Genomic DNA, 20,296 nt, shown 5'->3' on the forward strand with positions numbered 1-20,296 from the left:
ACATTTATATCTCCAATTTCAAACATACTTTCTGGCACATATAATTGATCATACTATTTATAAAGAAATTTTCTGTGATAATTCTACTTTATTAGTTTATTTTAGGTGAGATGTCACCAAAAATTTCCCCTCATGGAAAACAATGAAATTGCGATAACTGCTTAACTAGGAATGACGATGGGTACGAAAATGGAACACAAATAATCAAGGCTCACAATGATGAACGTTCACATCTCAGTTTTGGTTCAGTTCCGCCAGTTTCGGTTTCTGCTCCACTACTATACTATGACAGTTACTATCGGTGTTATTAACATTAAGAGGACCCGGAGCCATAACCATTCGTTTGGTTCGATATCCATTTTCCATTTGGAGTATTTACTGTTGTTACAAAAATTGCAAATTTATTTTGCAATTGAAATAAGAATTAGTATCTATAGTGGAATAGTGCATTAATAATACTCGTGTGGCCGACACTTTAGTTCTCGAGACTCAAGTAATGGTCATAAATTGAATATTGTTTATAAATGAGGAATAGAGCCATTCCTAAAACCTACAAAATCATTATACAAGTTGAAGTAAGAGTTGATATTTTGTAGATCTCCACTATGAATAACATGTCTATCAAATTTCGGTTTATTCAAATATATTTAACATAATTAAATATTATTATAAAATAAAAAAATTCTAAACCATTAGATAAATTTTTATAAAATTAGACATATCCAAATAAAATGAAATTTTGTAGGCATGTAATTCAGTGTGAGAACTGAGAATATTATATCCACAAAAAATAGAGATTTATTCAATTTGATGAGCCAACTTTAAGAATTTAGATACATTTAATAAATTGTATACGTGTATTAATTCACATTTAAACTGAACACACATTTTACATGCACGAGTGTCAAGTATAAAATACAAATTTTGCTGCGAGAACCCAATAAACAAAATACTTGTTTTCTTTTCACTGAATATTTAAATGAGATAGATTACCCGTATGAAAAATAAAAAATACATAAAATTTTCTCCAATTTCTCCTTAAAAAAATGTAAAAAGAAAATAAATCAGAGCAGGAGAAAGTCAAAATGCTAAATTTTGAACAGTATAAACGGGTTGTAATCGAGGAAACCCCAATTCAAAGCACAATGTCTTACCAAAAAAAAAATTAAAAATGAGAGCACAATGATCAATGAAGTAGTATCACATGGCACTAATGGTTGGAGACATAGAGCAGCCAGTGAAGAGCAGATAACAGGTGCAGCCCACGAATCGCTGCTTAGGCGTGACAATGTCGCACGCTGCATGTCTCTCTTTCAGTCATTCACGATTCTTATTTATTGTGTTTTGAGTAGGACATTTTGTCAAACAATTGTTCTTCTTCCCTTGCATTTTGTGCCTCCTTAAACGACAATTTTTGTGTCTGCACCCGTGATCTTTTTTTGACTAGCCTTCACTTAGAGAGGTTGAGATGACACGTTGTGAACACTCACCTTATGACGTCAGACGAAAAATATTACCATCAAGGTAGATGTATTTCTAACTGTGACTCTGTGAGTTAACCTTCTCTTCATTTTGGAATCAACACTGGGTACCAAAACTGGCAAAGTGGCTAACTAGTGCTAGACCACCATATGATGTAAGTATGTAACAAGCAATCCGTACTAAGAACGTGAAATCTTTTACAAATCCACATTAAATTTGGACATTCAACTCAAAATCTCTTGTTGGTTAGTACAGCACCAGACTGCAAACTATTTGAACAATCAATAATAGTCAAGGGAATTATGTTCATATTAGTACTACTTATAAAACCTTTGATTGATTAATAGAGTTTGATTAGGGGGGTGAAGTTCAAATGATGGCCACTGTAAAGTGTAAACACTAAGCAGTCTCCTACTCTCCTTTGCTTCAAAATTGCTGAAGTGATTAGTAGGAGCAGTTTTTTAGATTTTCACCCCTAACAACTTTGCTAATTAGACTTCCACTTCTAATTTCACAGCATGACCAAGTCAGCTGTCATTGACTTAACTTATTCCGTTTGGTGCATGTGCATTGTCAAATCTACCCATCACCACGTAAAATGTCCAAAATACCCATTGACTCTCACAGTATCAAAATAGATCAAATATATACATGTCATCACCACGTAAAATGTCCAAAATACCCATTGACTCTCACAGTATCAAAATAGATCAAATATATACATGTCACCATCATATGCATTTAATCGAACAGCCACGAATATTTGACAAGCAATTAGGCGAAACTTTAACTGTGACATTTGATTTGAAAATTTTCTATGCAAACTTTTGTTTTTTCCCTAGGACATCATGATTTTGATCTAATTTGGAAAATTTGTAGCATTAGTAAAATTGAGTTGCTTCCAATTATGATTACTTGTGTTACTTCCTTTAAAGTTAAGTTGTTTGCAATTTGAAAATTAGTTGCTTCCTTTTTTGGATTTAATTATAGTATTGAATGTTCGTTACACATTGCATCAATTTCAAGTTATTAAATCCCATACAAATCTTAACGTGGAGTAGTAATTTGATGAGAAAGTCGTTGATGTATGGGACTTAGTGCATTAGGAGACGGAAGCTAATGAAAACGACGTAATTTCTCCCTCTCTCTCTCTATGTGTTTTTGTCTGTCGGTCTGGTTGAGTCGATTGGCAGTGTGTGTATTTGTGTTGAGTGGATTGATGCTGGAGGGGACGGGACAGTACAAATGTGTGTGTGTTTGTGTTGAGTGGATTGATGCTGGAGGGGACGAGACAGTGCAAGAAATGTTTGGGTTAGATGAGGGAGCCATAAGATCAATTTGAATGGATAGTCCAGATTAAATCACATTTGTTTGATTAAATTTTGATGACCACCAAGATCACGATACATGTGCACCACATTTTTATGGGGTGGAGTGGTGGACCATTTACTTAAATGGCAATTTTGTAAATCCAATGCTTGTCAAATATTCTTGGTCGTTCGATTAAATACATAAGATGGCAACACGTGTATATTTGATCCATTTTGGTATTGTGAGAGTTAATGGGTATTTTAGATATTTTATGTGGTGAGGGGTAGATTTGACATTACACATATACCAAATGATCATAGTCAAGTCAATGCTGGTTGATTTGGTCATACTGTGAAACTGGGGATGGAAGTCTAATAAGGAAAGAACTGGGAGTAGAAGTCTAATTGACAAAGTTGATAGAGGTGGAAATCTAAAAAACTGAGTGTCAAAATTACTACACATAGTTATTTACAAGCAACCGTGAGAGGGAATACTTAATTCTTTCAGTGGTTTCAAAATCCCAAAAAATGCTCTTAAATATTCCAATCACATGGTTCAGCTTGGCCATTTTATTTGAAAAAATTGAGTTGACTTTGATGGCTAAAAACTTTTTTTTTTATGGGGTTTTTTTATGAATGGTTGCTGGTTGATTGGCTAGTTGCTCACTTGCTTCCACCTTTTCATTCCTCATTTGGTCATTTGGTCATTCGGTGTGAACTGTGAAGTGGGGGTCCGAATGTTTCCAAAATCTCTGAAACTGATAAAAGTGAAATGCTAGTCTTATTGCTCTAGTGCTACTGTTTAGGCTTCAGTGAGTGGTTCTCTTGATATCTGGATAGTAAAAAGTACTCTCTCTCTTCTTACTCTGACTCTTCTTTCTGAGAACTGAACACAACAACTCACGTACTCCACTGCACAAGGTTCCGTTTCTTCCTTTAGGAGGTCCTTAGGGCACAAGTAAGCTACGTCACCTATTTGTCTGTGGCCATTTTGCAGTACTCTGACCAATGTACCCTTCTGTCCTTTGATTTTAAAGAGGATTCTTTCATATTTGTTTTGTTTTCTTCACCATTTTTTCAAACAAACAAAAACAAAGTCTTCACTGTGCTACTGTTTACTGAACAGAAAATCACTGTGTTACGTACGTACAGTCACACAGGTGAGAACGTGTCTCTGAACGGGCTTGGGCCAGGAATAATGGGCTAAATTATGCAGTCTTGGTCTGGGATCCATGGATTGAGATGTTGAGACATATTGTCTCAATTCTCAACTTTGCATCAATGAATCGCGCTTAGGAAAACAGAACTGGATTGAATATTTGAATAGCAGGGACGAGATATCTTTAGTAATCTACGGTACTAAAGATATCATTTTAATATTATCTAAAACTTTGCAACTGGAAAGCAAATGGAATCTTCTCTAAATATTAGTTTGGCTACTTCTACGAAACCTGGTATACTTCCATTTCTGGGCTGTATCACCAGATTAATCTTAAAATGCATATTTTGTTACTTGTGAGGAATTCAATTGGTGTACTCCAGGTCTCCAGTTCTTTATGCTTTTAAGGGACATAACACTATTTTTTAATCGTAAGTAGTAGAGTTGCGCATGTGCTTTTCAGTTCTTTAATATTAAGCACGCACAATTATGAAACAAAGTGTTCATTTGATAGAGACTTGGCGTACATTTCTCATTTCTTACGCATTTTGACAAATCTGTGAGGAAACTCATGTATAATTATGGAGTGGTTCGATTAAAGTTTTTATAGTTTTTATTGAGACAAACTAAAAAAGACAGCTAAATGATGCATATGACCTCAACAAATATATATAATAGTAATACTTCCAAGGAAGTCTTTAACCAAAATCTGAAATTCGTGAATTTTACCAAATTTCCATGTAGTGTCGGGCTAGCCTGCCAAACTGGGTACCATATGACGATGGATCTCGCATTCTCACCACAAATTATTATTGCCACCACTCAACCACCATTCGCGGTAGTGTGCGGCTTTCTAAACATGAATTGGTTCTGAGATTGAACTTACTCAGTTTGGCACTGAAATTGGTTTTGGCGGAAAATACCAATTTGTGTATCAATCTATCTTATTAGAGCACAAATATACAATATATATTCTACAAATTTTCGTGAACCTCAATGGTCTCAGACAGTTTGCATCAAAGTGTCAAACACATCCCAGTATCTATGTACGATTCATTTTGCTCTAAATAAAACCATTGGAGAATGTTCTTGCAATGTACGTACCTTATAAAACCTTCAAAAGTAAATATTCAACAAGATGCTTAGAAATCAAATCAAGTCAAAATATCTTGGGACAAATATCTTGCAAAAGATGTTTCTTTAAACTTTTTTTTTTTGTTCAGAGATGTTTCCTTAATCATTAGTACAATTCATCAAATTAAAGTGATTCAGTTTTGCGGGACACCAACACTAACTTCTTCGCTGTCTACAGCCAATCCACCCTTTTGTCTTTTCTTCCCAGAGCTCAATCAGCCGAGCCAAATTCCCAAGCTAAGCCAAGCCAAAACTTTCATGTGGTAATAGTAACTATTAACAGTAAATACAAGTATGGGTAAAAAGTAAAAACAGAAGAAACAAATGGTGACGTTAAATTACCTCCTTCGGAAGCGGAATCTTTTTAGTAAGACTAGTGGTGGGACCTATGACACGCAAAAAAACAAATGACAACACGCCTCATAATTACTTCACTGTCGCCGCGCCCAAAAGCAAAAAAAGATGCTGCGTTACTTATGACCGTACACGTGGCTTTAATGTTGTGCATGGACACGCGAGTTGTGGGGGAACATGGTGACGAAGATATTTACGTCACACGGCGAGAAGTTGTTTGTTGTCAGAATAGGGTCAACCTTGTTTTTGTTTTTTTTTCTTGTTGAGTAGTCAACCTTGCTTTCTTTGGCAGTTTCAGATTTACAGACAACCTTCTCATGCACTCTTTTCTTTTCTAACATCCATTGCCCATTTTGTAGAACCTGGTGGTTGTTTTCATTTTCAGTGGACTGGACTTGGTGATGTTAAGCCCATCCATAATTCCCATAAATTCCAGTTTCGTCCAGAAAACTAGTAAGTTTTTCTGGTGTTGAACTCCAAAATGTATTGGAAATGAGGAAATCCATATAGTGAGAAGTGAGACAATCTGGTGAAAATTTCCCGTGATTTGAGTTTTTGTCGAAAGGTGTAAAATTTGAAATTCTTGTCTACGTGCTCATCATCTTTATGTAATTATCTTTTTCTTGCCTTGATTTTGCAATACCATTGGTGTAAAATATGACACTGACTCACTGAGCCATGGATCCATGATTATCAGTTGCCCTTAAAGTTATACATCTAGTACCATTTTTACTTGACTTCACATCTAGCGGTAAAATTGTTGTATGCAAGAATGTAGTTTACAATTATCCAAAAAAAATGTAGTTTTTTACATTTGACAAAGCTGAAAGGATTTCAATAGGATCATACTCTACTTCAACACCTAAACAAATTCCGAATATACTCCATCAGCTCATGCATATTATATTTTCATGGAGCTGAGACCATATTACAAAATATCTCAATATATCGCGATATTTAGAGATATTTATCTAGATTTCAAAAAAAGATATATAAATATCACGATATGTTCAGAAATATATACAACTGCAAATATCAGCGATATTTCAATGATATTTGTGATATTTTGTAATATTTTGTGATATTTGCGTATATAACAATTTTATTTAATATTTATCATTATATTTTAAATAAATATAAATAATGTATATCAAGAAATATCCACAATATTTGTCGATATTTTGGATATATCCACGATATTTGCATGTGAAACAATGTCAAATATCCCCAAAAGAGAAATATATCCACGATACATATCCGGAATTGAATATCGATAAATACCCATATCCCGATATTTTGTACTATACCGGGACCATCTCAAAACGTGATATTTGAGAAGGTAATTAATGTGGCTCACATTTTACCTAAAAGTTGTATCATCACTAGTTTGGGTCTATTGGGCCTCCGACCAGTAGTGAATTTGGGCCAGTTTATTTGTAACTCTTTGTTTTGTACTAGTATAGACTATATATAGAGCCCGTGCCCATGGCACTATTTTAAATTAGGTTAAAAAACCCAACCAAACCTTTGAATGATAAAATCCCATGGCACTATTTTAAAGCATCCATTGTTGATAAAATCAACAATGATTCAATACTCTTGATCCGTCAAATTAACATTGTAAAGTCTTGCATATATTATAAGACTTTGGATCTGCCCATGTCACAATTTGTGAAAAATATAATGGTAGCCGCCGGATGGGGCCCTAAGCCCCATGCCAAGCCTTTTTATTAGATAGATTTATGCCAACTTAATTAAATATACAAGTTTATTTCAACCCAAAAGTGATTGGGCCGTCTTTGTATGAGTTAGAATCTTTAGCATCTTTAAAACACCAAACCAAAAACACCAAACAACTTTAGAGCAACATAAAAAAACAAATAAGCCCACTCTGCGGTTTTGCCAAAACCGCCCAATATAAAGCAACTCCGACAAAGCCCAAACCGCACGCGGTTTTGTTGTTCCGAACCGCGTGCTACTTCTATATAAACGGCTCCAAAGCCCAGCGGTTCACCACTTTCACCTCTTCTCACAATTATAAAACCCTCGATCCTTAGTTAAAAAAAAAAACAAAACCTACCTAAACTCTTAAAATTTGATATGGATCATTTTGAACCTTTCGGCCGGTGATGATTGGCGATACCGCATAGACGACATTGGCGATGAGAGAGAGAACCCGAGAAAGTAGAATCTGAAGGGGGAGAAGGGGGAGAAGACAAATTGGGAGAGAACCCGAGGATGTCATGCCAACCGATAGACATCCCTATGTCTTGGAGTATCAAATGAACGACTTCGATTGACAATTTGCACTGGAGAAGCACTTGATATGGAAGTTGTGTCTTCTACACGTGATACAAAACACGTCGAAAGTCGCGATGGCTAATACTCGGGTAATTAATTAGTTTTGATTAAATATTTTGAATATTAATTAGTTGAGTTGGACCAATTAATTATTTATCTTATACGCATTATTTTTTTATAATATCGGATGTTGTTGACTACCGAAGTTAGATCGGCTTTACTTGGTGTTAGAGAGTTGGAAGGTTATTAGGAGTTTGGATGAGTTTGTATATATTAGAGATAGTATTTTGTATACACCTTTGGGTATTTTGATTGATCGCGGATTATGAGAAGGTGATTGGGTAGTGGTCATAGCTTTAGTAGAAAGATGGTGGAGTAGAACTCATACATTTCATTTTCCTTGTCTTGGAATTAGGGTTCACACCACTAGACTTCACTATGATTTACGGGTTGAGTATCGGTATAGGCCAACCGATACCTTTTCATACAAATTATGAGAATATGGATAGTATGCTTATGAGTTTTCCTCGTTTGGGTGCGGATGCTTATGATTCTTTTTTGGATTAAGCTATCTCATATTAATATCGCATATATAGAACCCTCTTGCATCCCCGATACACGAATGAAAGTTAGCTTTGACTATTCTACCGGATAGTGAGGGGGTGCCGACCAAGATGTTAGGGCTTTTTTGATGTTTTTATTGGGCATATGTTTTGTTTTCCAATGGTCATTTTACTGTGCGACGAAGATATTATGCTTATGTATCGATTTGCATACTATGAGAGATTATGACTGGGTAGCTTTCGATTATATGCCACATTGATATTGGCGTTAGATAAAACTTCACGGACATTCGAAGTAGAAGTCCTCGATTAGGGGATTCACGGGACTTTTAGAGATTTGGTTTTATGAGTACTTTTCGATGTCTTTGTCCTAACATAGACATGATTCTTTGATACTCAAGCCCTAGATTTGCTAGTTGGTAAGGGCCTCACTTGACTCGTAACGAGAGGGCAAATTAGGAATAATATATGTATGGCTCGTGCTTTCGATTGATATTAGATCATTATCATCTATTGTGTGGAGACCTTGGCGTTTGTCTACCCTTTGTCGATCTAGTTATGCAAGATGCTTGTGTGTTGTCACGTCACGAGTTGTTTTTGCGCCGCGTATTTGTCGGGTTTGAATGCTTGTGGCGGCGGATGTTGGAGGCGCGGATGATGGATGTTATGGAGTTCCATGTGCTCCCATGCGGATGTTAGTGATGCAAAGTCGTGGGGTAGAATTCAAGTTCATGAAGTTCATGCGGTGGTGGTCCTTGGCGGATGCATCTTCTTTTGTTGTTGAAGCGGTCGTTGATCGTTATTATAGATGGTGGAACCGTGTCTCCATGGGTCCGTTGTTGCCTCTGTTGGTTGGGATAGCAACTTCGAAGTTTGTGGGCTGGAAGGGATGAGGCGTGAGCTACGTATTCCTCATCCGCCCGCACTGCTTACAACCCACAACCTCTGAATGCATATCATCCAACTCCTCCGTAATGCGCGGAATCCTCGGATGTTTGCCGTGTGTGGGACCTGATGGGGAGCCTACTTATATTTCCATTCCGAGGGTGCCTCATGCTCGTTTCTCGAAGTTAGAGCCGCATATTGATTAGTATACCATGGTGAGTTTAATTGTTTTATTTATCTTCTTTATTATATTTATAATATGTACTCACATCGTATTTTTCTTTTGATTTTTAGGGTGAGGTTCTAGAAAGATATATGAGAACCATGTTCTTATGTTTGATGGGATGAGGACCGCCCTATATCATTATAGCCAAGAAAGAGAGGAGGCATATTCTCGGACATATCGCCAATCCCAGCGTGTATGACGAGACTTCGAAAAGCGTATGAGGATATCGCGGCAAGTGTACACGCAAAGAACATCGAGGGGATATGAAGAACTTTAGTGTCAAGTAGTTAACCTCCATCTGGTAGACATAGAAGATCATAATTATCAGATTAGGAACTTAGAGGAGCGACTTGGGCGTCCAAATAGAGAGAGGAGAGGGATCGAGTGGTAAGGGGCGTAAGAAGAGAGCTAAATAAATTTAATGTAATATGATAGGTTTTGAATTATTTTGGATATTATATGATTATATCATAATCATAGATTTTGACCGCATAATCATAATCATAGGTTTTAATTTCTTTAATTTTTTCGATTTTGAATTACAATTTTTAATTTCTTCAATTGCACAATTGTTAATTTCTTAACTTCTATGCACAACTCATAATTTTTCAAGTTCTATGCACCACGGTTCTAATTTTTCGAAAAAGCATACGCGGTTTTGGCAAAACCGTGCCCATTGAAGCCGCCCACGCCGGTTTTGCCAAAACCGCACCATAGAAAACCATTTAGCAGCCCAAAGCCCACGCCAGAAAAACAGCGGTTTGGCAAAACCGCGTGATTAATTTGATACAGCACCAAACCTGGAACCAAATATTGGTCGATTTGGTGTTTGGTTTGGTGTTTTCATCAATATGTAGTTCTCTTGAAGTTGAAAAAACACCAAATTTTATAGCATCAAACACCAAATTTCATCAACATGTAGTTCGCGTGATTATATTCTTGGTGTTTTTGGTGTTTGATGCTAGGTTGATATCACTGCTAAAGATGCTCTTATAGGCGAGCAGTATACAAACCATACGGTGTTGTATGCCCATTTTATAAGTTGGAAGTTTGGAAACAAACCCATGAAATTGAAGTATATATGCAGCCAATGGTCCCTTCAGGCACAGAGCAATGTTTGAACAAATGAAGTACATGATAATATAAGCAACATACTACGCGTATACGTAGGCTGCTGTTGGGTAACCCACATCATATGATGCAAAAATCTCATACAGGTAAATTGAAAATGTATGTACTTTGGTCTTCACTATCACAAAAAATCCTTAATGCTTGTGAAGTTGTCATTCAGTGATGATAAATCTTCTAAATGTTCATATATGCATACGGAGTAATAAGAAGTTTATATATGTTTCTTTGATTACACGTAAAGCTATAATACATATAATGTAACTTATCTAAGCACCAGGAGTGCTTTTTCCTTTTCTTTCTCATACACAAACTTCTTAGATAAGTTTGTTTGATTAATTACACTTATAAACCTACCTATCTCATCATTCGAGGAATCACAACCTAGCTAGTTGAAACTTTGCTGAACTTCAAGAGCCAATTCCTCCACACTAAGCTGGCATTCCAATCCAATCTGTAAGAGATGCATAGGTGAAAAACTTATTAGGAGTTCCATTGCTCATAATCCAATTGCTATGAAATTTTTTTGGAGCATAAAAGTTGCTGCTTGATCATCTTTCACACTTGGCCACTAGTATTACCTGTTTTTTTTAGGATGCATGATCAGTTAGACCATTCACTGGCTTGTTTGTAAAGTCAATTATTATATATGAAGAATAATGCTTGAATTCATTGACATCCTAATAAACTTTCACTTTAGTTATTTCAGTTTGCTTAAATTTATTATCATGCAATCTAATGCAAGTATATATGCGACATTCATACCACTACAGAAGGACACAATCTGTGATGTTTTGTTGATGATGTCTGTGGATACATCTACATATATATAGATGAGATTGGTACCACTAGCTTGCTATGTCATATTATTACTTGTATGGTGGTATTGAGTAATAACGTACTTCTAGTCTGCCTGGTTAAGCTTCCTGTTCTAATCCACGTACACTACTATCTTCGTCAATGAGAATACTGTATTTAACAATGTTCTTGAAAATTAAAATATACCATTGGTACGTACCTTAATGATAAAGGAGTACAGAACAGTGTCTTCCATGCTACTAATATTCAGATGAAGTACCTCAAATGAATGTTTCTCCAAGACAGCAATTATCTTCAGGATTTGGCCAGGGATTCGCCTAGAAATGATTTTCAGAACTACGTTAGAGCCCGATAACTTTGCTTCAATATCTGCCAATGGTGAGTTGCAACATGCACCAAGCTCTTTCATATTTACAATCCCCAAAGGACTACTTGGTAGAGGAGTTAACTGTATTGGCCTTGGACTAGGACTAGGACTTGGGCTTAAGGTTTTTCTTCTTTTCTTTGATTCCAAAGACTGTAAAATTTGGTGCAACTCCTTGATGAATTCTATTGCTCCTCCAATGATAGATGCCTGGTCGCTCTTCGTAAGATACAATAGCAATACGTTGTTAGCCAATAAATTTGGATCATATCATATAAATCTACTTATCATAGGTATAATACTCAATAGATCTTTCAAATCTTTCAACGACTAAATAAATTCATAAACCAGGTTTCCTGGTTGATAGGAGAATAATTAGAGTTGATTATTCGATCAATATTTTTTTCTTTTTTCTTTTTCAGCAACACGGTTGTTTTGCCCGGCCCTTCAACTCCAAGTGGGCTTAAACCCTTGGAAGTTGGTACAGGTTCAAGTCCAGAGGATAGGCGGGCATCACGTCCATCTCACTGAGCGAGCATTCCCTAATAAATTGAGACCTCAGCTCATGGAGCTTGGTTTAATTTGTATTTCATTTCTATTTTGAATTGAAAAACATTCCCCACATCAACATATATTAATTGAACTAGGTCTATTTACATTCCTCAAATGATCCAATTGACTGATGTAACTTAATCCATTCTAGGTATATGATTTTTGTTTTCTCATTTCTCTTTTGCACAAAGGAAAACTTGAGAGAGAGAGAGAGAGAGATTACTTTTTGACATAGAAACATGGTGTCAAAGAGCGTAGGACCTTGAGATGTTCATTCATTTGCTTCCTCCTGTTTCTCTCTACAGCAATATGAGACATGCTATTACCTTGATAACAACTTAAAACCCTTCTTCTCAATCTTTGGGGGTCCTTTGAAACTTTGGGGGTCTTGGGTCCTACTTGTGTGACAAAGGTACTTGTATTTATATACACACAGAACATGAAATGAGAGTAGCAAAACTTACATAATTCTCTTTAGGTATATGAGTAGGTAAATCTCTTATCATTAATGCATTATGTTTCACTCTCGTGAGATTATTTTATTACATCTCACGTTCATTCCCTTGGTTTCATTACGTGGGAGCTGCATGAGATTAAAACAAGGAGCGTTCTTCTCATGTGCATCATATATGATATATGCATGAATCATCATGCTTGGATTGCTACTTGCTAGCATGTTAAACTTCTAGCGTTCTAGGTATCTAAAATCACAGCCTCAAGACTCAAGTGCATTGTCAACTCCAAATTTACAGTTAAGTAGGCAAATGGGCAGGGAAGTTGTGGCCGAAAAACTGATGTAAAAAAAAATCATGATACATGACTTCAAAATCACATAAAATAAGCAACTATATAGCGGCAAGTCCAAAGGATTTTTGAACCGATATTGGTTCGTGGTGATTTTTTTTTTGACTGGCTGAAAGCTGGGTTACATGTTTCGGTGTGAAAATTCAGCAACATACAATGACCATTTTGAAGCTCGGCAGTTCTGTACTGTGTTCCATTGGCATTCATTATTTTTTAGTTTTTTAAAACCTCTCAAATTTTCTTATTCCATCCCTGATATACTAACCTATTGGTTCTGGAAATGTGAGGTTGTGAGTTTATATCAGTTTTCGATATTAACTATTATTTGGGAGTACACAGTGATGGAAACTGAAACAAGAGAAGGCAACATCAGGCTTAGGCTTCAAAGATTGGCTTCGAACTGTTCAAAGATCAATTTTTACGACACTTTCATTACCAGCTCTAAAATTCAGAGGACAAGAGCAATTGAAAAGAAAATACAGTCACTAGGGATGTGAGCTTGGAGGAACTCAATCTATCAGTCAGCTGAATCTATACAAGTTACAACATCACTCGAAGGCACCAAGTCTCGGCTATTCATTCGTTGTCGAAAATCACAGAGGCATATATATACATGAAAAACCATAGCCATAGGCAATTGTAAATATTAAGAAACACAAAAGGAGTTGGGAGATAATACTCGTGAGGGAATGAATAGTATGAGATTATGAGGGGGTTGACTGTAACTCACTACCTTCACAGAATGGTGCTGTGTTATTTATGATCCAATTCGGTCTTTTAGGACATCCTTTTGTTTTTTTAACGAAACCTTATTCCATACTGATTTCCATTTACCTAAACTATTACAATAAGGACACTAAAGTGTACAATTCAACTGTCGGATGTACACTTTTAGGTCAATCCCTAGCCCGTAGACGTGTTCCAGGGGAAGATGTACAGTTGCCATTATATTGATGATAACTCTACCATTAGAATCTATATAAATAAAATACAATATTTGTTTCTGTCGTAGTTCATCTATTTGACACATTTAGCATTTCATAAACAATGCCATCAACTAATTCGAAGTAAATCACATTTAGACTTTGCAACTTCCGCAGTAGCTGTTTTATGATAAATCACAATGGTATCTAACCACATTCCTGAGTAAAACTGCTCGAATATAATTACAAACATCATCTTGGCCCAACATTTATTACTCATTTCCTCGCAGTCTCTTCTATTCTTGATCTTCTGACCCATAAGGTCGTAGTCTTTTTGAGGGACCGTATGTAACCCTGCGAGTCAAGAAATACATATATATGTATTGATATCAACCTCGCTTGGGGAACAAGAAAAGAATACCACTGCACAAAACAATATTAACAAGTAGGCATAATATATGTCAATCATATTCATCAAACTAACTGTTTAACTGTCTTTATTTGCATTCATTAAATATGTGAGACTGAACTGAACCTGATACGGAAGATAGTGTAGTTGAATTGGTTCTAATTTCTGTACCACTATAGCAAAGAGGAACCAAAACACCTTAGTTGGTTTCCGTTATTACTACACTTGGGCACAAGTGAATTGGGTATCAATTGACACCCTCCAATAGCATCTCATGTTAAGTGCCACCAACTTGGGATAAAATTAGTAAAAAATTAGTCTAAGCACCAGCAAGGAAAGGTAGAAATTCAGAATTAACTGCATGACTGATGTTTACCTCTCCAATTACTTGTTATTTCCATCTTCATTCCCTGCATAAGAAAAGCAGTTATAAGCAAACAACGAGCACCATTCACTGCAGACACACCAAAAAAAAGGGGAAAAACAGAAGAATGAAAAAAGCACTGTGACTATCTAATAAATGATTAAAGAAAAATAGTTATAAAGAGTTAAAAAAAGACTAGTTTATAATTAATTTGGTTCACGTAATACTGCTTAAAGCACCGAATAAGTAAAAATGTTGATTCCGTTACCCAAGAGAGGCATGAGAAATTCTTTCTTGAGAGGAGAGTGCAGAGATGGTGTAGATTGTGTGGCTGAAAGCTACATGGAGTTACGTAACAAAAAGAAAATCTCTCATAAGAGTCGATAAGTTTGTTTTGTTGGTATAACGTTCATGTAGTTGAGTCTTTATTAGGTTCATGCATTTGAGTCTTTATTAGGAGTAATTACACTTCTAGTTTATTGTGTCTCTAGTTATTGTGGTCCATTAGAGTTTGTGTTTTCTACAAACTATTTAAAGGGTTGTGATGTAAAGAGGAAGGCAGTTTTTGGATTGAATGAAAATTGAGTGTCTTTTTCTGTGAGTGTTTTGTGCCTTGTTTATTCTTGTGAGCAACTATTAAACAAGTGAAGATTCAACAAGAGAGTCTCTTGTTTGTCTTTTCCTTTCTGTGAATTTCAGGTCCTCTCTTGCACAGGGAGTAGTGGTTTACACCCCGTTCATTCCTATCCACTCTTGAGAGGAGAGTGCAAAGGGATGACGAGTTATATGCAAACATGGTTAGAATCACAAAATAAGACAGCATGGATTACAGCAAGAGGCTAAAGGGAGAAGAAGATAGCTTCCACCATTATAAAATAAAAATCACAATTACTAAATTACACTGCAGCTAAGGTAATAACCATCTATACGATGCTTGTAAGGGTATTAAAAGGCAATGTCATGTACTCATATTCTGCAAGTTGGATCGTCATGAAAGATTAGATGTAATAGGAAAAAGTTTAGAGTCAATTTCTATCCCTTGTGCTACTCTTCATCCGAGTTGGTTTCTCCTTTTGTGCATCAGATATGGAGTTATTGTCTTAATTCAGTAGATTATGTATGGGTAGCAGATAGCAAAAATCACGTAGGTGTACCTTTGTATCCTGCCTCATTAGAACCTAACAAATGCAGTGCTAACAAATAATTGTGAGAGGCCACTAGGTACCTTGGTGAATAAAATATAGCTTAGAACAGTGAGAAGCCATAACACAACAAATGTTATTAGACATTATGATCCAGGTAACATACGCTGATAATTAGTCAGAGAACATCAACAAACTTGACATGGAAAACCTACAAAGTTTAACTAAATTGCAAGACTAAAGAGTAGGATGAGACATAATGTACCTCTAAGGGGCCTCTCAAAATTCTGCAGCTGTGACATAAATCCTGCATTTGGTGCTACCTGTGGCCGTTTATTCTTTACAAGTTGAAGAGCTTGAGATAGACTCATTCCACGTTTTTTCATCAAATAAGCGACAACTATAGTGACACTGTAGTCAAGGAAGTTGTCGATGTTAAGATGCTATACCAGATCACCACTTCTCATTTGAAACAAATATATACAAAATCACTATCCGCTACCAAGGAAAAAAGTAGAATTAAGTACAGACTTTCTTGATCATCCTCAAACCAGGTTAGGCAAAGCAAGATAGCTCAGTGGGATCTAAAATCACTGATATTCAGAGAATCAGCTTCAGTACAATAATAGATAAAATCTCCTATGTTAGGTGAGTACAGGCTGTACAGCGTTATGTAATATACAGGACTTCTCCAAAAACCAAATATTCTTCGTTACACTAATATATATCAGTCTTAACATTCAAAGAGTAATATCTATTTCAAATTTAGGTAAAACCTTGCATATCTTCATTCTAAAAACTCAATGCACAACACAGCTAGGTCTATTTCCTTGAGATCTGAGTAATCCATTACATCCTGGTTGCAAATGCCCCTTAGGGAGTTGGGGTTTCGTGAGAATTTTTTTCTAATTGCATTCCTCAAATATTAAAGTAACTCTACTGGTAAACGACTGTACTCATTCAGCTATACTTATACCAACCCTGGTTCAGAACCAGTCTATTAAAACAAAACAGCACTAAGCTGACATATGACTTAGATAAACTCAGAACAAAACATTTCTAATTTTCTGTCGTTTTTCTCTTAAAGCCACATATCTTAGTTGCACTCAGGCACTAAAGGAGAAAGATGGTTCTTGTTAATTATGTTTAACACCATACGTCATGCAGGAGATATCAAACTTCTCAATACGTTTCACATTTTCTCTAAACAGCTCATGGAAGATTTTAAGTATTATCAATAAGGTGGCCAAAGCCCTCCAAGACCTGGCTAGCATTCCATTAAAATTTAAACACAGAAAATATATGAATAGGAACCAAAGAAAGAAGGAAGTTATAATAAACAAACTTCCATAATATGATAACCTACTCAAGCTTCTGATTCTCAATCTAGTCCTCATCAAAAAAATTATTCAAACTATTGTAAATTTATTCAAACTATTGTATGTTCGACTTAATTATTCAAGATAAGAGTACCATTAATGATAGTGATGTAAATAGAAGTTGCTATTTATAGTAACTCACGGACATACTATTTATAGTAATTCCAGGTTTTAGTTTGTTCAATTGTTTTTAGGAGTCCTATTAGTTTTAGTAATTGCTTTCTAGTTTCCTTATTAGCTTAGGATTGATGTTAGTTGCCAATTAGAGTTAGTTTCTTATTTGGATTTGGAAACCATCGGTTATTATAAATAGGGCCTTAAGCCATAGAATTCATTAGTGTTGATGTGAGCACAAACTTGAGTGTTTGAGGGTTAATTCCAGTTTATCCCCTATTGAGATGATTCTAGGGTTGATTTATTTCAATTGAGTGTTATTTAATTATGTTTTGTTTAGTGTTTTCTTTAACTTTGAGTTTAGTCTTATGTTAATTTTAATTGGTGTTCATCTTACTTCACGCTTCCTCGAGTAGGTTTCATCAGGTAGAGAGAAGAAATCAAACATCATTAGTTCATCAACTGTCGAGCTTTAGGCCTACAATATATTTCCTTGGAACTCTTTAGTAAAATTTGAAATGTTTGAGGAAGAGGGTTTCCTTGTCATGAAACTCTAGAATTTGGATATACCCAAACAAAAAGCCATTGTATATCAAAGTCAACAGAGTTCAACATTTAATGCAAAACCCAGTAGTGAAATGTATGTAAGCAGACAACTGCTACTATAAAAAATGGACAAACTTGGAGTTGTGATCTCAATATTGTCTGAATATATATAGAAACTGACAACTGATGGTGCCAAACAGTATTTCACTTTTCGAGGGTAAAAAGAAGAAGAATGTATGAGGAGAAAGAAAAATCACCTTCTTGACTTTCCTGCAAAACAATGAACTAACACTCCTCCACCCATCATTTTAGCTTCATCAATAAAATCAAAGCACTCATCAAAATGCTGTGTAAGATCTGTTTCTACTCTGTCGGCAACTACCTCGAAGTACAAGAAAATAAAACTTAATGACCATACTGTCTCTTGCCTCCGAAAAAAAATATTAAATGTGAGTAATAGGACTAACGACTAATGTTAGTTTGAATCTATGTGAGGCAAGGTTCAACGCTGTGGGTTTCATAACTAACGCCTAGGGCTGCCTTAGGAACATTTGGACAGCGATCTGCAACTATTTTAAGCCAAGTATCATCACTTTGCCGACTTTGCTGCGGGGGAGCCTTGGAGCACTACAGTGTCCCAGAAGTAGGTTTTTAATGGTATATTAAACTGTAACATGTAATTTTCAAATTGATAACCGGTCAAAGAGAAAATTAAGATGATAAGTTATTCAATAAGGATCTACCATTGCAAGACTCAAGGATACCTTCCTACCAGGCCAAATAAAGGTTTCAGAAAAAATAAAACTATTGCATTTATCGTAAAAAAATTGAACTGATAAAGTAACCAGTCAATATGTGACTTGGCAGGTGCTAACTAGCAAAGTTGGTAAAACTTCTGGGTGATGATACCAAACCCGCCAGCATCAATGACTTACTGATCTCATTTAAAACGACTTCCATACAAATTGTTTAAGTATACCATGTCATTCCTTTAACACGCAATATACTAATTGAAAATTGTCAAATCTCATGTTCAGAGTGGAGATGTTTAAGCTTTGAGCCCTAAAAAGTATATGTGAAACCGAGAATCAATGATTGGAAAGAAAAAAAATACCATAACATGAGGTAGACATTGATTCCATCAGATACATATTAAATATCTGTCTAAGAAAGAACATGCCTGACCTTGTATTTTCTTATATACAAAATCATTTGGATATGCAGGATTCAGTGTATTAGCCATGATTAAAATATGAGTGATATTCAAACTTTTCAATGCATCCTTGTTTAATGCAGCTCCAAGAGAACCCAAGAAGAGAGCCTATAAAAATAATTAAGACACAAATGAGAAGTGTAATAATATAAACCTTCTGAGACTACTGAAAAGTTTACCTCTTCAATCTGGCAAGGAACACTGTCCTCTTTAACATATTTTGTAGCATAAAAAGCCTGCACAAGTGCTGCGACTTTCTCTCTGTATGTATCTTCCATTTGCGCCATTCTAAACAAGAAACAAACATTGTTATTAAATATAAAGGTAAACGAAGTAATAAAAATCTGAATGGGTATCCTTATAAAACGCATCAAAACGTTTCATAATCTACCCAAACATCAAAATTACTATACAGTGTCAATGAAATTGGAAAAGTTTACCCGAGAAAATTTAGCACTAATCCAGGGGCAGCTTTGATTCTTGTTTTTTCTAACTTTGTTTTAAGAAGAAAAAATTTAGCTTTGTTTTGGACTTGGGCTTTATTATTTATTAATCACTAACCCAACATTTTATTTTTATTCTTATTAAAAACGTGATTAAGTTCAAGTTCATTGGCTTGATAGACCTGGTCATCCTAATAGTTTTGTGATTATTTTTGTAATATATGGTTAACTTGGTTTGCTTTAACAGCAAGTCCAATGGGGCTATATGGGCTGCTAAAGACAAATATAGTACTCCAATTACAAAAATGTCATTCCAATGGGACTGCTAAAAGGGTCTTAAATTTGGAAGAAGTTAAAACCCAAAAAGTTAAGACTTTTCTTTAGAGATTCTTATAATAAGTTTGGGAGGCGGGACGACATAGTTTACGTTTGTTATGTTAAATTTAAATGACGAATCTAGAAATTGTGACGTCTGTCCATTTCAAAAAATAATAGACGAACGACACTGTATCATTTAGCACTTCAAATCAGAAAACACAATTGAATTGGTTTTTTAATTTTGGAGAGCCAAATTTGACTGGGCAAACTAAAAAGCCTATGTAACACTTTTGGCAATCTAATTTAGCAGCTCTCCATTGGACTTGCTCTAATAGTTTAACGTCAAAAATTGAACAATCTACCC

General features: G+C 35.5%; 2 protein-coding genes across 3 annotated transcripts; both read right to left on the bottom strand.

Annotated features, from left to right (window-relative positions):
• Window positions 1-10,747: 10,747 nt before the first annotated feature.
• LOC147499482 (transcription factor MUTE-like) lies at window positions 10,748-13,890 on the bottom strand. The gene is made up of 3 exons (XM_086561255.1): window positions 12,501-13,890; window positions 11,561-11,942; window positions 10,748-10,996 (listed from the first exon to the last, which is right to left on the bottom strand). Exons 1-3 carry the CDS (start codon window positions 12,716-12,718, stop codon window positions 10,931-10,933), a joined length of 666 nt encoding a protein of 221 aa, XP_086417381.1. The 5' UTR covers window positions 12,719-13,890; the 3' UTR covers window positions 10,748-10,930.
• Window positions 13,891-14,026: 136 nt separating this feature from the next.
• LOC147499483 (dual specificity protein phosphatase 1-like) lies at window positions 14,027-19,768 on the bottom strand. 2 transcript variants are annotated; one of them, XM_086561254.1, is made up of 7 exons: window positions 19,612-19,768; window positions 19,351-19,459; window positions 19,144-19,279; window positions 18,216-18,270; window positions 16,185-16,330; window positions 14,790-14,823; window positions 14,027-14,358 (listed from the first exon to the last, which is right to left on the bottom strand). In XM_086561254.1, exons 2-6 carry the CDS (start codon window positions 19,456-19,458, stop codon window positions 14,798-14,800), a joined length of 471 nt encoding a protein of 156 aa, XP_086417380.1. In that variant the 5' UTR covers window position 19,459; window positions 19,612-19,768; the 3' UTR covers window positions 14,027-14,358; window positions 14,790-14,797. The 2 variants fall into 2 exon arrangements, with proteins under 2 accessions (XP_086417380.1, XP_086417379.1); XM_086561253.1 differs by having other exon boundaries at window positions 18,216-18,336.
• Between the last annotated feature and the right edge of the window lie 528 nt (window positions 19,769-20,296).

The sequence above is a fragment of the Coptis chinensis genome, chromosome 5 (genome assembly GCF_015680905.1).
Source record: "Coptis chinensis isolate HL-2020 chromosome 5, ASM1568090v1, whole genome shotgun sequence".
NCBI classification, from domain to species: Eukaryota; Viridiplantae; Streptophyta; class Magnoliopsida; order Ranunculales; family Ranunculaceae; genus Coptis; species Coptis chinensis.

Bases quoted from the DNA above. Each gene is read 5' to 3' on its own strand.
- LOC147499483 (XM_086561253.1), bottom strand. From the start codon at position 19,458: ATGGCGCAAATGGAAGATACATACAGAGAGAAAGTCGCAGCACTTGTG. The intron at 19,280-19,350 runs GTAAACTTTTCA...TTATTTTTATAG, and splicing joins TTCCTTGCCAGATTGAAGAG to GCTCTCTTCTTGGGTTCTCT. The intron at 18,337-19,143 runs GTCAGGCATGTT...ACTTCGAGGTAG, and splicing joins TGTATATAAGAAAATACAAG to TTGCCGACAGAGTAGAAACA.
- LOC147499482 (XM_086561255.1), bottom strand. From the start codon at position 12,718: ATGTTCTGTGTGTATATAAATACAAGTACCTTTGTCACACAAGTAGGA. The intron at 11,943-12,500 runs GTAATCTCTCTC...TCTTACGAAGAG, and splicing joins CCATGTTTCTATGTCAAAAA to CGACCAGGCATCTATCATTG. The intron at 10,997-11,560 runs GTACGTACCAAT...CATCTCTTACAG, and splicing joins TGTACTCCTTTATCATTAAG to ATTGGATTGGAATGCCAGCT.